We start from the raw sequence: 16211 nt of genomic DNA, 5'->3' as shown, positions 1-16211 counted from the left end.
CCAAGGAACTGAGCAATCCTGGTTCAATTGCAAACCTGCACTACTCAGCATGGTGCTGTCAACACCTTTAACTATGTGCTAAACGAGGGCTGTAGCAGAGTGGGCAGGTTTGCAAGACAGTCTCACTGGCCCTGCAGCACAAGGACAGGCAGCCAGCACAGCACAGCAAGCCAAAGCAGCAGCACCACGGTTCTGTATGTCAGCAGCTGTGCCAGGGAGCAAGCCACAAACCGATGAGGGTGATGGGCAGCACAAGTGAGAAGATGCTGCCTGCTGCTGTGAGATCTTTGCCTTCCAAAGTAATAAATAAACAAATAAATAAAAACACAATCCTTGCTTGGTTTTGTTCTGTTTTGTGGGCTCTTCAACACAAGCAGGAGTTAGAGAGGAGTTGCAGGGAAACCTGGGGCTTTGATCTCCAGGCTCTTCCAGGGGCAGACACTGAACTGCAATGTCTGAGAGGCAAAAGGAAGGCTTTCCATTTAGCACCGAAGGGATGCAGGAGTGCAGCTCCACCACCTTTGTTCTGTAGCACTTTGCCACAGCTTTGAGAAGGGCTGAGCAGTCAGAAAATGCGGTTTAGGCAAACAGGAATAATCTTTTATTTTTTAATTTGTAAATCCCATTTGAAGATGAACTCTGTTATTCCTCGGGGCCTTATTGTGGATGTTTGCAGCCCTCTGCAGCGATGCTTTATACATGCTGTTTCGTTTTGTCATAACTGGGTCATTTTTTTTTTTATTTTTATATTTCCAGTGTACAGCCCTTGGTTCTCTCTGCAGAAACTTGGAGCACGCTGTGAGAGGGCCAGATGGGTTGTGATCTTTTGGGGAAAAGCATAAGGGAAACGCGGGTGGATGGTTTACTTTCTGCGTTTGGAGGAGCTGTCCCTGGTGCCCGGTGGAATCACCGCTGCGCTCCATCAGTTCTATGGGACCAAGGGCAGCCAGGTGTGTGCTCCAGCTTCCAGCAAAGGCATTTTGGGTCTTCTGGGGAGATGCCCGTACGTCGCTGTCTTGGCCATCAGGAGAGCCCTATTCCCTGCTGTCCCACTCTGGGGTTCTTACTTCTCGTGGCTGCAGCTGAGGCTGGGCACCCTGCACTGGAATTCATTATCTTCCTCTTGCTGTCTGTGCTTTAAAGCCTTACAGAGATTTGCTCCAGTCCAAATGTGTCCCTTCCCTCCCTTTGCCCTTCATCCCATAATTGGATTCGTTGCTTCCATCCAGCCCAGCCCAGCTCTCCCCATCCCTTTACATAACGGTGCTGGCCCTGGGCTGTGCCTGGCCAAGCTAAGCCCGGAGCTGTGCTTGGCCTCCAGCCACCAAAACCCGCAGAGGGTTTGCACCAATTCCCGTTGCAGGCTGAATCCTGTGTTGGTAAAGTGACTCTTTTCTTTTACAGTTCCTTGTTCCCTTCCCATTTATTGCCTTTTTCCTTCCCACATGCAATCTGTGATCTCGTGCTGTGGCACATCCCTGTGCTCTCACCAGGACCCAGGACGTGTGCTCAAGAGAGGAGGTGAATGCAGCAGCCCCACACAGCTGAGTAAAGTAATGGCAAGATCACCTGAAAAAAAAAAAAAAGATTAATTTCCCACTCCTTTCATTAATATTTATTCTCCTTAATTCTCAATCTTTACTGTTCAGCTCTCTAAAGCTTTTGTGGTTGAGAGGCTTTCACTGAGGTTGCTATTCATCACCTAAGCAAAACATGCTCAGGTTAAGCAGGAGGTTTGTCAAATCTGAGTCCTGTGCTGGAGCCATCACCTGCCTGCCCTGTCCCACCTGTCTCTGCAGATCGTTCTACTTCTGTCTGACTTCTGCAGGGGGTGTTCCCATGTCCTGCAATGTTTTGCTGGGCTCTGGGTTTCTCCAAGTGTGCTCAGTGTGCGCATTATCTTGCCATGTGCAGCCTTTTTCACCCTGAAGACATCTGACCCTGTTTCCTTGCTGCCTTGCAGAATGAATTGCTGTCGTGAACGTCTGAAAGGAGATAAAGCAGCAGCAAACTCTTCTCCCCTGTTGCAGATAAACCACTATTAACGGCCAAGGGTTTCTGGAATGAAAAGGGTGACTCTCCATTGAAAGCAGTGATAAATCCTGGCCATCCAGCATAATCCAGTCCACCGTATCAGGAAATCTCATGGGAGCTGGCAGCACTGAGAGCAGCAAGGTCTTTTCATGCTACAGTTCTCCCGTGGACGGATAATCTCCATGGCCAACAACTGCAAATGCTGGAGGTTGGATCCTGAATGCTATTACCTCGGCTTCTACTCCCCTTCCCTCCTCAGCAAAACCACTGCTGCCTTCTGCAGGATGACAGGGTGTACCTGCAAACTTTGCCTGCAAAGGGGATCACAGGGCTGCATTCTGCATCCTGTGTGAGCAAGAATGTCGTACATCATCCCCCAGCTGATCTGGCGGTGCAGGCAGCCCTGCAAAGCAGCGATTTAATACACTTCCCTGTGCCTTAGCTTTTCGTCTTGCTATGCTTAACCTGATATATTGTTATTTGATGCAGAACGGTAGGGGCAGGTACAAAGAGGTAACATGAAAATAAAAGGTCAGCGGGTGCCCGGTGTGTGTAAAGGCTAAATTGCTCTTTCATCAAATCTAATAAATATTCCCCAGGATTGGGGTGGGAAACTCCTTTCCTGAAATGCTGAATGTTTCCCTTCCACCAGAACCTCAGCCCAGGGGTGTTGGATGAACCCAGGATGGGGCTGCTCCGTGCAAGGGGACTGCAGTGACAGCCAAGGGAAGAGCCAGGCTCAGCCCTCACTGCGCATGAAGCTGCATCTTCCAATGTTCCTAAAAATATTCCTGAGCCTTCAAGTGCAAAACTGGTGGTTTGGATTTGGAAACCAAAATGGAAACAGATGAGCTGCATCCCATCTTGTTTTCTCACCTCCTCTCTTTTCTCTCTTCATTCGTTCCAGGCTTTTTGTCTCTGAGGAGAGAACGGCAAAGGAATGACCAAAAATGAAGAAAAACAAAAGAGGGATTCATTTTTTCCCTTATCTTATATCCCCTGTTTGAGAGACTCTAATATTTTATAAGCATAGAAATCTGGGTGTGCTTTATTTTTTCTTAAATGGAATGTAATGATTAGGAAATGGGGGGTACTTTGGCCCCTGATTCTCCTCTACCTCTAGTGGAGAAGTGAAACCCATCCAAGCTGTGTCCAGAAGCATTCCATTTTATAACTTTTGCAGTCCTGGAGAAGCAGAGGCAGCAGGCAGAGCTTCCAGTGCTCCTGCTTTTGGGATGACCACTCCAGCTGAACTCAGGTTTGGTTTGCAGAGATGGATGTCCATTCCTGGTCAACTCAGGCTGGGTTTGCAGAGAGGCTTTGCAGCACAGATGTGTTGGGCTCTAGGGTGGATGAAGGCCCTCGAGGTGCTTTGCATGCAAGGTGCTGGGATGTAACTGAAGCCATCTACATTCAGATGTGGTGCTGCTCCATCTGGAGATGACGGTGTGGAGGAGCTTCAGAGCTCTGTGCTTGCAGGTACATGAGTTTGTCACCTCTGGAAGGTGGTGGTGGGATGCTCCTCATCCTCTGCCAAGCATTCAGAGCCTCCTCCTCCACATCCTATACCTGACAGATCCCTGCCCTCAGCACAAGGGACCTCTGGCCATAGGAACCAGGCAGTAGAGTGAGAGGAGAGAGGAACAACACGAGACTAATTCTGCATTAATTGAAGAGATCATTATTAGCTGCTAGAACCAGGAGGACAAACTGTTTTGGGGCATCAGCAGGAGTTAAATCCTTGCTATTGATTCTCTCCCTGCATGGCCATGCATTACCATGAATTACGCTATGGAGGAGAAATGGAAGTGGACAAGAAGCAAGAGTGGGGACGGGAGGGGGATGTTTGCATGCTTAAAATATTTATACCACAAATTAACATGTGTTTTAAGCCTGTGATTCTTCAAATATTTATCCAGCATTCATATTTTGAAAACTGCATTAAAATTTGTCACTGGTGCTTTATTCATTAGGAGAGTTCAGCAGTCACAGACGGCAGCGCCTACTAAATCTGTAATGTGTCCATGCAGAGACAGCAGCTGGAAGATGTTGCCTGGGCTGTGAGAAAGAGCTTTCTGCTCCTACTTCCAAAGCAGGGAGCCTGGAATGAGTTCCTTACCCACATCGACATCAGTTGTGGCTGCAGATGTCACATTCAGCATCACATGCGCCAGGTTTTTGACCCATGCAAAAATAATCTGATGGGAGTGGGGAGAGATCAGCACTCCCATAGGCACCGGGAAGGTGAATTAGGGACTGGGGGAGGCAAAGCCATGTAAGCCTGATGGATGCTGTGGGTCTGGTGGAACTGTGAGAGTAAACCAGCTCTGCCAAGCACGAAGGCAAGTCATCCCTTCACTGACGTGCCAGCCCCATGCACTGAGGTTTTAGGATATGGGGGAACAGAGGGCAGTCTGCCCCACAGCTGTTATCAAGGCTATTGCTATGGCTCTGATGTCCCAGAATTACAGCCTTCATTGGGGGGCACCAAAATCCCTGCCCAGGCACGGGGCAGAGCAGAACAGGAGATTTCGGCTGCTCGCACTCTGCCTGCTCCGTGCCTGCTGTGGTTGCCTGGGGCTGGAGCTCAATGCTGGCTCCTACTGCTGCTTTTCATGCAGCCTCACTGCCAAAAAAACCCCAAGCACACTGTGACTTGGAGGGAAAAGTGCAGGACATGGAGACAAATGCTCGGTGTTGCTGGCACAGGGAACTCACTTTCCCCTGATTCCTTGACATTGCCACTGATACATGGCTTAACAGGCTTGGCTGCCACTGCCAGGTTCCTGTTAAAATTACTCCCAATTATGGCAAACACTTAAATTCACAGAACTGCGAGCAACTCCATTTTGCACATCGGTTTTCTGTGGAGCTTCTAACTTCTGCTGCAATTCTACTTCATAAAACCAGGAGAGCTCCAGGGAGCCTAAAGACTGCAGGTTGTTAATGGGACCACAGCAGGACAGACTTCTCCCATTACGATGCTGGGGGTCAGACATACAGCTGTGACTTTTATTTTTACCTATCCTCATCCTGTGTCAGCAATGGGGCATGCCAAGTTGCCCTTATAGGTGAATGTAAAGGGAAAAGGTGGAGGGTGGGAGTCAGGGCCCTTATTTTCAGCTCTGTTTCCTTTCCCTTTAGAGCACACTTGGATAATGAAGAAGCAAACCTGGCCGGCAGCACCCAGCTAATACAGATATGATTAATTCTCATTCTTCCTTTTTATTTTAAAGGTTGCTCTCTCTGATGCAGAAAGCTTCATCACAGATGGATGGGAAAGCTGCCAGCCAGCCACATTTTTGAGGTAAAAGGGGAAAAGACATGGGAAAGTTTAGTGCTTTGCAGAAGTGACCTTTCTTGGTAATTTGTCACTTCCCAACACCATCTGCTGACTCGTCAGCTGCATCCATCATAACTATAAAAAAAGACACTGAAAAAGTCAATTAAAACAAGGATCGGTGTCCAATGGGCTTTGCACAAAATCTGTAGCAAAGGTGGGTAAAAAACAAACCCAGCCAACAACTACTGGTCATCCCCTTTTCATCAGCACACATACCCATGGTCCCAGGGAGGAAAACTATGCTGACCCACGCAGAAGTTTTATCTCCAGGCCGGCGTTGCTGCCCAGCAATAAGCTGCAATAAATGCACGGGGATCTTAGCGACTGCCACGTCTTTTAGGGAAGAATTTGGCCCAAACTGAGCAGTATTGATTGTAGTGGGAGCAGCATGCCCATTGTGAGGGCTGGCGTGTGGTGTGGTGTGTACACATCGTATCGACCTGCTGTGATGGAGATGGGTGAGAAAAGACATCTCACAGGTGTGGGCCGTAGCTCTTTTCCTCTCGTCGGCAGCACACGTTGCTCAGTGTTCAGCCATGCGGGCAGAGCTCCGCCGTGCTCCCCTGCCACCACGGCCCGTGTTGCTGCTTGATGCAGGAGGCTTTCATTGCTTCCCCAGCTCATTTTTTCCTCTTGCATCTCACCCACTTGAGGCTGTTGGCTCCCAGATCCCCCGGCACCAGCGTCTGTCTGATGGTATTGTGGGACCAAAGGTGATCCTATGAGATCTCAGACAAATCTCTGCACCTCATCAATCTGGAGAGAGATGTTGGAGCACAGTTTTGACACTGAGGGGTGTTGGTGTGTTTGGGATTGTGAGATGCTGTTATTAAGGGAATGGGCCCCAGGAGGACTCAGAATGGACAAATCAATCCCTCACACTGCCTTGGCACCTCCCTATTGGTACACTCACTTTATAAAGCTTTTGATTATGGCTTTAGCATGGATAGCTTTCTTTATTTTGTTAATATTTAGATCCTGACAGGGTACTCATCGTCCTAAGTCAATGCTTTCACAATGCCAGTGGGTCAAACATCATTCTGCCTCGTGCTGATTTTAGTGGCTATGTTATTATTGTGATTTGTTAACATTACTAAGACAATTAAGAGTGACATAATTTGACTGCTGACATACTCACATCAAAAAAGCTTTATCCTGAAGGGCTCACGGTCTAAATAGACAAGCTAGGAGAGGGGTAGCTCTCCACCTTATAGATGGGGAAACTGAGGCAGAGCATGATCTGCTTTCAAGGCCCTTTGCAGCTGTGGGGCACACAGAGAACAGCTGCCATCAAAAGACAGCTGCCTGGGGAGGCAGGGATGGGGATCACCCAGGAAACAAGAATCTCTTAAAAATGCGATGCAGATAAAGGTGCTGCCCATCTGGTGTGCCCGTTTCCATGCACGCCAGGTAGCTGCTTTGTGGTGCTCGGGAGTGTGGGCACCTGTGCAGGTATGTGACTGTGTGCATATATATAAGGACGGGACCCAGCAGGAGCAGCCAGGTGTGACAAGGAACAAGAGGTCTGACCTGCAGCATCCCGGGCAGTGCTCTCCAGGTGGGTGTGTGAATGGTTTGTGCTTCCCTTTGCCAGCTCAGTGGGTGAGCTGTGTGTGCTCAGATAGGTGCTGGTGTGGTGTGTTGGCTTCAGCTGCTGCTGCTGAATGTGAGAGAGCTCTGACAAGGAGGAGGAAACAAAATAAATGTTTAAGCAAGGGGAAAGGTGCTTTCTGCTCTTCTCCCATGTTGAGAGCATTGATTCCATCAATTCCTGCTCACCTTGAGCACCCGTTGGGCACAGTGAGCCCCGGGTGCCCTCTGCACTTGGGAAGCTGCTTTGAACAGTCACAACTTAAGTCACAGAGTTCCTACTGACAGTAACAGTTTGATTGTTTGGAAGACAGTGCATCAGCTCAGCTCCATCTTGTCACTGTTCTCACACCAGAGCCAGGTGGATGTTCACCCGCCTGCCCCCAAATTGGCATTTCACCCCAAGTTATGCAGCCATCAGGAGAGCTGGGCACTGCTTCACCCAGCCTCGTGTGACCGCAGCGCTTTGTTGTGCTGATTCTGAACTTGGGATCCTCCTGCTTTGTGCTTTCTCTTTGTAGCCATGAAGCAAATTCACAAACAGCAAGGTATGTATCCGCCTGGAGAGGCTCTGAGCTGGTGATCTCAGGACTGGGAGACATGTCCTGCTTACAAACTAAGGAAGGGACATGCATAAAAGATATTTTTTTGACTAGAGTAATGTGCGGGGGTGTTTCTCTCGGGGAAGAGAGAGAGAATCAATTCGCAGAGGGCTAGTCAATAAGAGATGAAGGAGGTGACTGAGTTTATCTCTGTATATGGCAGTATTTTATTGCAATCTTAGAATAAATGAAACCACACAAAAGATTGATGACACTGAGATAACACCGTGTTATCAGCACATATGCATATCAACACGATGTATTACAAGGGGGAGAGCCTGTGAAAATCCCCTTCTGATCACTCCAGCAACTCTTGGTTTGACAGCTTGGATGGCGTGGTGCGGGCGGGCAGGGAGGGGCTGCCCTTGTCTGGGTGCTACACCCAAATTCACTCACCATCAGCCCCCCTGGCCTGGCACGTGGCGATGGATGGGACTGGCAAGTGCTGCAGAGGGGAATGCTGATTAACTTCCACGGCCTTCAGTTCAATGCTAGCTGATATTTATGTGAAATCTAATTTAGGGGTCAAATTTGACCTAACGATGTCTTTTTAATGGTGTCCAAACAGAGAGGTTTTTGAAACTAATTAAGGATCAGGTTCCAATCAGGTAGAGTGGTTAAGCTGCGGGACCGGTCTTCATTAAACGCATCCAGAGAGAATATTTTAATATTTAAAGAGAGCATTTAATGTTTATATAAGTTCTCTTCCCATGTGAAGTCACTGTTAAATCACTTCAGAAGGTAGCTTTTAAAGCCCTTCATACTTGTCTTTTATGGAGCAAGACTGGCAAATGCCCTTCCCAGCTCTCTTGGACCCAATGAAGCTTATTAAAAGATTGAGCCCATCAATGCAGATTTTTAGGGGTGAGAAATATGAAAACAGAGTTTAACAAAGCAGCTGTAGTACGTTCTTTCTCTCCTGCAGCATCACTCTCTCCCTTGCTGTCAGAGGGATTGACGGGAGTGTTTTGCTCTGGATGTATGCCGGTCTTAAACCACTACAGCTGGAGGGCTAAAGCTTGCAGAACAGAGGAGTCTTTAACAGTACTGAAGGGCTGGGCTTTCAGTCTCTGGAGATATTGCTCAAGAACAAATCTGCTTACAAGAAACGGTTTGAGATAGAATTGTCAGTCAAGATGGTTCTATTCTCAGCTTAGGAGCATCTGGAAGAGTAAATATCCCTTTAGTTAGCTGGTGGCTAAATTAGATTGCAACTGATGAAAAGCCAAAGGGATTTCTCATTAAATGGCCCTCTCTCTTATTACCCTGGCATCCTCCTTCCTGTGTTGTTCAGACTCTTGCAATGGTTTCGAAGAAGGCAGTGGCCGGTTTGCTCCTGGTGTACGTGATGTCAGTGCTGGCTGAACAGGCTGAAGGCTTTGTGCCCTTCTTCACCCAGAGCGACTTCCAGAAAATGCAGGTAACCTGTGAGACACACACGGCAGCAGCTGCACAATGACACAGAGGTTTCTTCCTCCCGAGCACTGGCAATGCACACCTTGCCACTGTCATTCCCATCACCCGCCCCTTCTGTCAGAACAGGAGATGTGACTTCGGCAGTCCCTCGCTCGTTCCAAAGCTGAGGGCTATGGGAGATGGCAGAGACAATTTGTGAGCTGTGAGACTAGAAAGGAAGATCCTAAGAAATAAAAAAACCTATGTAGGATATCCTCTGCTGGCAGCGGGTCTCCTTTTTCTTTCTTCTGTGCTACTGGTTGTAATTTCTGTAAGGGAGCTGCAGCCTCCCATCACCACACTGATGGGTCTTTTTGTTGTAACAAATAATTAACCATCCTCCAGATGGTTGTCACCTCTGGGATGTGCAGAGAGAATGTTTTTCTTTTGATGTGAAACCAATACTGTTGAAAGGTGTCAGGCAGGCAGCCTCAGAGACTGCATCTTCTCCTTAAACACAGCCAAAGGGAGCTTCCCCCGCACAATGCAATCCATTGATACAGGGGTGAAATCTTTTTTTCCAATACCTATTTGCTCACTGGATAGTGATTTCTTCTTGTGGGAAGCACAGGCATCCTTCAGCCTCCTTGAAGGAGAGGACACGGACCCACGCACAGTCCCCAGATGGTTCATACATCGTTACCCTTTTAGCTATGCGTCTGCTGGTGATGGAGGGGCGTCCAGAGGTACGTGTGTGAAATCAGTCTTAGCTCTCTGAGCACACGTTCAAACCAAAGCAAGCGCATAGCAAGCAGTCAGTGTGGCACCGAGCACAGGCTGTGAGGCATTTTTTGTGTCCTGCTGTGTTTGTCTTATCCCAAAGCAACTTTGCTTTTTCTGTTTGGGTTAGGAAGAAAAGGAGGGTCCCGAAGCCAAGGTTAGCCCCATAAATGTGAAAGGACTGACCCTACAGATTTCCAAGAAAGGCTGTCAGTATGTAACGTATGCACAGAACACTCCATTTGCAATGAGGGTGTGCAGGCTTCCCTTAAACTTCAGTGCCACTGTGACAGAAGAGAACCAGGACTGGGCCAGTGGAATAGCTCTGTAAGATCAATAAATCCCTTCCTGCTTACAGAGTTGTCCTGCACAGATCAAAGCAGTCATCCAGGAGTGTCATGTTCAGTACAGATCACTGCCTGCAATCCTGTAACCCAGTCTTACAGTGAGCATTGCAGCCCTTACTGCATATCAGCATTACAGTCCCCAAAGCCGTGAGGACTTTACTGACTCCAGGCAGCAGTGAGAGCTCCAGTTCCTCGGGTTTTGTGCCCTGCTCCAAAGCACACACCGCTGGCAAGCCTCATGTTTTGTGCTCATGTGATGCAGTGTATCACTGCCTTGTTTGCTCTTTGCTGTGGGGTTGCAGGAAAAGGAGAGGAACAAAGGGCACAAGAAATCCCTGACACCTCTGCAGCAGCTGGAAGAGGAAGGCTTCTCTGAGCAATCTGGTGAAGATATCGGTGGGATGAAGACTATCCAGGTACGTTGAACCGTGTGGCTCTAAGGAGCCTACGAGGACATGCAGTGGGGACACACAGCCCAAGAGATGTCTCGTGGGTCCTGACCACAAACACTTGGAGGTGCCACATGAGAAGACAGTGGGTGATATTATGGAGCTCACAGTCACGTAAAGCAATATCACCCACTCCCTGCCAGTTCTGCCAGGCAACCCGGCAAGGTTTCATCAGAGAAAGATTTTACCTCCATGCCATAAATTATCTTAGACACTGAGCAGCCTTGGACACCCCTCAGACCCACCCAGCCTTCACCTTCGCACAGGAAGATGGAAACAACATGAGGTCTTTCTTCACCATTCGGGGAACACCAGCCAACGGCAAGGCAGTAATTTGTAGCTCAGCAGGTCTGATTTTAACCTGTCACTCTTTCGGGCAGCTCTGGATCAGCTGTCTGTTGTCGCTCACCTCCTGCCACACAGCCCTCTGCACTGGCAGGATCTTACTTATAAACTGGGGCCCATGCAGCTGCACCCCCCAAAGGCTGTATACAGAGCAGAAAATTGCCAATTTTAGGGATTTAAGTGCCAGTCTAAGCCCTCAAAGTCATGCTTACTTGGTTAGCTAAGTCTGAAAATTGTGCTTTTCCACTTGAATGCAGGGAGCTCTTTGTCCAGTGGTCAGCACAACCGTCTTCTGCCAAAAAAAGGAGTGCATAGGTCTAGCCCAAACCACAGGACAGGCAGCAGGGCCATGGAATTTGGCCAACACTCAGGTCAATGTGCAACTGCTCTCCCAAATGTGGCACACCAGTGATCAATAATAGGATTTAAACAGTAAGGATTTCCAGCTCAAAGCATTAAATAACTGACTCTTCCCAGCACTCAACACCCCTGCAGCCATGAACCTTCCTGTGCCTCCAGCCATGACTGGAACAACTCTATTTACTTTGGGTACATCTGAGCCGTGGCTCAGAGGCAGTCAGGCTGCAGGCAGGGTGATGTCTCATCCTCAACACTTTTAATGCAGGATGCTTCACCAGCATCAGTAAAGCTGATGTTTTGAAGGGTCAAGGTGTGAGATAGTGGAGGATTATAAGGTGTAGGAATGATTTTTCCTCTTTACAGTCTCTGTTGCCAGTAGGTGCCTTTATCTGTATTTCTGAGTCAGGCTAGAGATGATCCAATACACAAAAACTTCAGCACTTCAAATAGCACACAATTACATCAGCAGTAGATGGGGCTGACCCCAAAGCACTGTTTTTTTCCCAGTATAATGATCATCTGTTTCCCCTCACACCAGCCCCTAGACCCTCTACTGACTTGAGCAAAGTGGGGTTGAAGCACCCTGACCTGCCTGCCTGTGCTCTGCTCCACTCCTCCTTCTGATGTTCTTGTTTCCTCCACAGCTAACTGTTCCTGTCAGAGCTGGGATGTGGCTCATACTGAGGCAGCTGGAAAAATACCAAGGTGCCCTGGAGAAACTGCTCACAGAGGTGTTACAGGACACCCCCAACGGTACTGGCAGGGGGTTGATTTCTGCCTTGGGAATTCTGCCTTTCTCTCCTCTCACCAGCTCATCATAGTGGAGATATTTATATTCCTCAGAAGGGCTTTTGTGTCATGTTTGCTCACTTTACAGAGTCCTCAGATACCCCACTCACTCTCATGTACACACTTTTCTTCTGGGAAGGTTATACACTCTCTTAGAGTGCTGCCTGTGTCCTAGAGCTGACGCTGACTGTTAGCAGCATTGCAACAATTTCCAGCAGCACTGCTTCCTATCTCCTTACTCCTCCTTCCCAAAAGTCCTCAGTCTTTAGGGAGCAATTTCCAACAGAGCTTATAATGAAACCTGCACCTGTGAGGCACTTCAACACCTGCAGCCAAATATGAACACCTTGCCCTCCACACAGGGGCTTAGCTTTAGCTGCAGCCAAAGGTGTCAGGTGCTAACAAATCCAGCCCTGGGATCTGCTCTTAGTGTATGGGAACTGCAAAAGGAAAAATCCAGGGGCATGATGGATGCAGCTATTCCAGGCTTGGAGGGTGATGGAAGTGTTCTCACCAGTGTTATCTCTGGACCTTTGTCTGATTTGGGCTTAAATGTCCCATCAAGAGGGTCCTGTTATCTCTGTGGGAGCTGTTCTGCTTTGTGCTGATTTCAGTTTGCCTCATTGCTCTTTAGGTGAGGAGCTGAGGAGGAGGAAATGATATATAAAGCATAATGACAAATTTTAAGGACACTTGTTCTTTCCTCTCTTCTCTTTCAGCTGACTGATATCAGCAGCATCAGAAGAGAAAGCGATGCAGCTTGCTGAAGCTAAAAGACTCCACTTATGTACATGAAATCTGTAAAAGAGATTAACAACAAAATCTGAGGTGAGATAATAAAATGCGCAGCATAATTAAACGAAGGATTTGTGCCTTTTTTCAGCCAGATGGCAAGCAGCAAGTGTGGGAAAGATAAGAAGGAGGGTTTCCAGTTCCAGAGAAATCATCGTCCTTCTGACAAGCGCAAAGCATGCTGAGGAGCCTGAGCCTAATCTTTGCAAACTAATAGGTTTTAGGCCACTCTTCTGGCAAGGGGAGAAACTGAGGCACAGTTACAGGGCTACCAAGGCACGCCGGTGCCAGAAGTGTAGGACTGGGAGCTCAGTGGGAGCCCTCACCTGGCTCTGCTCACAGGAGGGCACAGCAGAAAGCAGCTGTGTGCTTCCTACCTGTAGTCTTAACCCCCTCTTGCTCACCCTGGCTACGAGAATCTGAACAACATCACGAGGAACACCCATAGCTATGATATGAGCAAGACACAGCGTGAAGCAGCACAGGGCTCCAGCCTGATTGCTGGCTCTCAAACAAATCTAGATGTGACATCGTAATTCTGCTTGAACATATTGCTCTCCATTTAACATACCTTTGGCTTATTTTAGAGCTGCCTCTCTACATTGGCAGCGGGGAATCTAACATATGTAAAGTAAGGACTGATGAGATCAATGGCATGTACGTGAATATATCCAATTTCAATCCAATTTTATCCTTCTGATCTAACACAAATTCTGTTCTTACTGTGGCTCATTCAAATAGCTGTTTGTGCTAGAACAACACAGACACTTCCACTTCCTCAGCGTGCTCTCTGCTGCAAGCCATTCCTTGGAGAAATGAAATTTCTCAATGTATAATGCAACATCCAGCACAGAATGGATTCCAGTTTTAATATTTGATTTGAAGGCATACTCCTATTGCACAGACGGATCAGCTCAGTGTAACTGGAAGTTTGCAGGGATTATTGCTGAGGCAGGGTGAGCTATGAAATCACTGTAAAAGAGTCTGAGCGAGTGGAAAATAATACATTCCATTAGGCTAAAAATGAAAGCAACTGCATGTCTTGCTGGGCTAGGAGCTCAGCCAGTGCAAATCAATCTGCAGTGGACTGATACCCACGGGAGGTCTGGCAGGGAAAGCACAGGAAGAGTTGCACCATGCTTACTGTGTCCAGCAAGATCAGAGAGCAAGCTGTTCACTTTGAAGGAGCACTTACTATTTCTGAAAGGCCCAGATCCTTACCCCAGGCTTAATTTTGCCCTGCCATAGGAAAATAAGAAGAGTTTACTCCTGCAGTGCAAACTGCTTCATGAAGCCCTACAGAAGCTTCATACAGGTCAAAGCCTTCTCTACAGCATCCCAATTTGCCCTTCTCTTTCACTGAAGAGCATTCTTGGCTGACCTGTGGCATGAGGGAAGGAATATTGCCTAGTGACAATAAATAAGAAAGTAAACACGAGCCTCTGGGATTTGCTTCCTGGACCATTTCCCACAAGAATGATGCTACAAGAGACTTCTATAAGCATATCCATTAATGTGACCTTACTGGGCTGTCTCCCTTTGCTCCTTCATTTTGACCCAGACAAACCACTGCTGGACTGCAGCGGTAAGGTCTGCTTCCAACTTCATCCCTGGTCATGTGCTCTCCCCAGTTGGCCCAGCTATAAATGAACTGTGGGATGCATGGCTGGTTGCAACAGGAACTGTATGAAGCCTCTTTCTGCATCAATAACTGGACAGTCCAAATATGCACCAAAGTACAAGGGAACCTTCAGCTTTTGGAAGAAAATCCCGTCCGAGCTCAGAGGTTTGAGTAGGGAGAATGAAGCAGATACTCACCCAACCATCCTATCTCAGACATGACTGCTGCAGTCAAGACAATTTCTTTGATTAAGAGGCAAAAAGGGCTCCAAGTTACAGCATGTATATGTACACCCAGTGCTCTAGCAAGCTGCTTTGGTGCAGCTCAGCCAGCAGCACTCAAGTCCATGCCTGCAAGTAGATGAGGAAGATCTTTCTGCTCCAAAAACTGAATAACAGTCTCATGGTGGGATGAGCTACTGAATAATCAAGGAAGAGAGGCAGGAAAGGAGGAGGAGGAGGAAGAAGATAGAAAAGAAAGAAAGTGGCACCAACTTTCTAGCCTAATAAGAGGCTCAGCAGGCTGAGGATATGACATATGATCAGGGGACAAGAATCAGTGTTCTTGGGTCACACCTGTGCAGCGGCTGTGAGTGACAGGGTGTTAAATCAGCACAGTCGGCTCTCAAGTAAGATTTGACACTTCCCCCAGTGACATATGCAGGACTGTCGGCCAAATGCCAGGGCTAAGCAGTGTGGGTGGGACGGCGGTTTCTCCAGCAGCCCCTCCATAAGGGATGGGAAGGTCCACCTGCTGCCATGCTTTTCGGGGCATGCAGCATGCTCCCCTCTTCAGGCACTCTGTGCAGAGCTATTTCTACCCCTCCGCTTACACCAGTCCTGCCTTTGTAGTTGAGGAAAGAGAAGCAGACGGCACAGCATGCTTGCTCTTTCCCTATGATAGCTGAGTCACTGCCAGCAGGCCTAAGGCAGCTTCCGGGCTAGCAGAAAAGGTGGAGGCTGTCCCCTCCTTGCTGTCCCATCTTCCCACAGTCATCTCAGGCTATTTACAGCCAAGATATTTCAACCGTGGGCTGGGAACAGGCATTCCACAGCCAAGGATCTCTGAGCATCACAGCCCATCTGTGGCATCAGCAGGGCTGTGCTTGCCTGGCAGCTTTTGCTGCTGCCCAGAGCTGAGTGGATGATGTCCCTTCTGCACAAAGCAGAAGCTCTGCCATCAGCCTCAACATCAGCATCGTGTGCAGGCTAATAGGGGCAAAAAGGTGCTTCTCCATGGGACTATGGGCTCTGTCATTTCAGAAGGCTTTCTGCTTTCTCCTCCATGATATCCAAGCTCCTTCAGGGAAGGCAGTGATGTTAGCTAGGCTTGTCTTGCTAGGGAGGAAGTGAGAGAGGCAGTAGATTTCTTTCCACAGTCTGTTCCAGCTGTCAGCCTTCCTCCTGCAAAGGAATCACAGCTTTTATTCAGTCCTCAAACCCCACTCCCATGTTCTCCGCTCTGAAGGCCACACAATGGGGCTGCTGGGACAGACTCTGTCCTGGTGCAGCTTTCCTGACCTCCAGAAGCACAAGAAGTTGAAGAGAGTCCTTTTTATTTTTATTTTTATTTTTTAATTCTTCTTCTCCTTTTTTTTTTCCTTTTTGTTGTTATTCTTTTTCTCCTAAGCAAGAAGAGCTTCTCCAAACTGTCCGAAAGCTGTGAGTTTACAGAAACTTGTGCTGAGAGCATATTCTACTTCTCTATTTACATTTGACACCACTGCAAACTATTAGCTGTCAGTTGTGCTTTCCAGATAGCGAG

General features: G+C 48.1%; 1 protein-coding gene across 1 annotated transcript in view; it reads left to right on the top strand.

Annotated features, from left to right (window-relative positions):
* MLN (motilin) overlaps nt 1-12893 on the top strand; it is a 40776-nt gene extending 27883 nt beyond the window's left edge. Inside the window, exons 2-6 of the mRNA XM_065740341.1 lie at nt 6896-6935; nt 8864-8989; nt 10394-10507; nt 11890-11998; nt 12754-12893. Coding sequence (XP_065596413.1) covers nt 8873-8989; nt 10394-10507; nt 11890-11998; nt 12754-12761 — 348 coding nt within the window. The 5' untranslated portion in view covers nt 6896-6935; nt 8864-8872 and the 3' untranslated portion in view covers nt 12762-12893. The remainder of the gene's footprint in view (nt 1-6895; nt 6936-8863; nt 8990-10393; nt 10508-11889; nt 11999-12753) is intronic.
* Nucleotides 12894-16211: the final 3318 nt, after the last annotated feature.

Source organism: Cyrtonyx montezumae, unplaced genomic scaffold (assembly GCF_038088225.1).
Source record: "Cyrtonyx montezumae isolate F1298 unplaced genomic scaffold, pur_monq_1.0 scaffold_26, whole genome shotgun sequence".
NCBI lineage: Eukaryota > Metazoa > Chordata > Aves > Galliformes > Odontophoridae > Cyrtonyx > Cyrtonyx montezumae.
The sequence above is the reverse complement of the archived record's forward strand: the minus strand, read 5'-3'. Positions and strand labels throughout refer to the sequence as shown.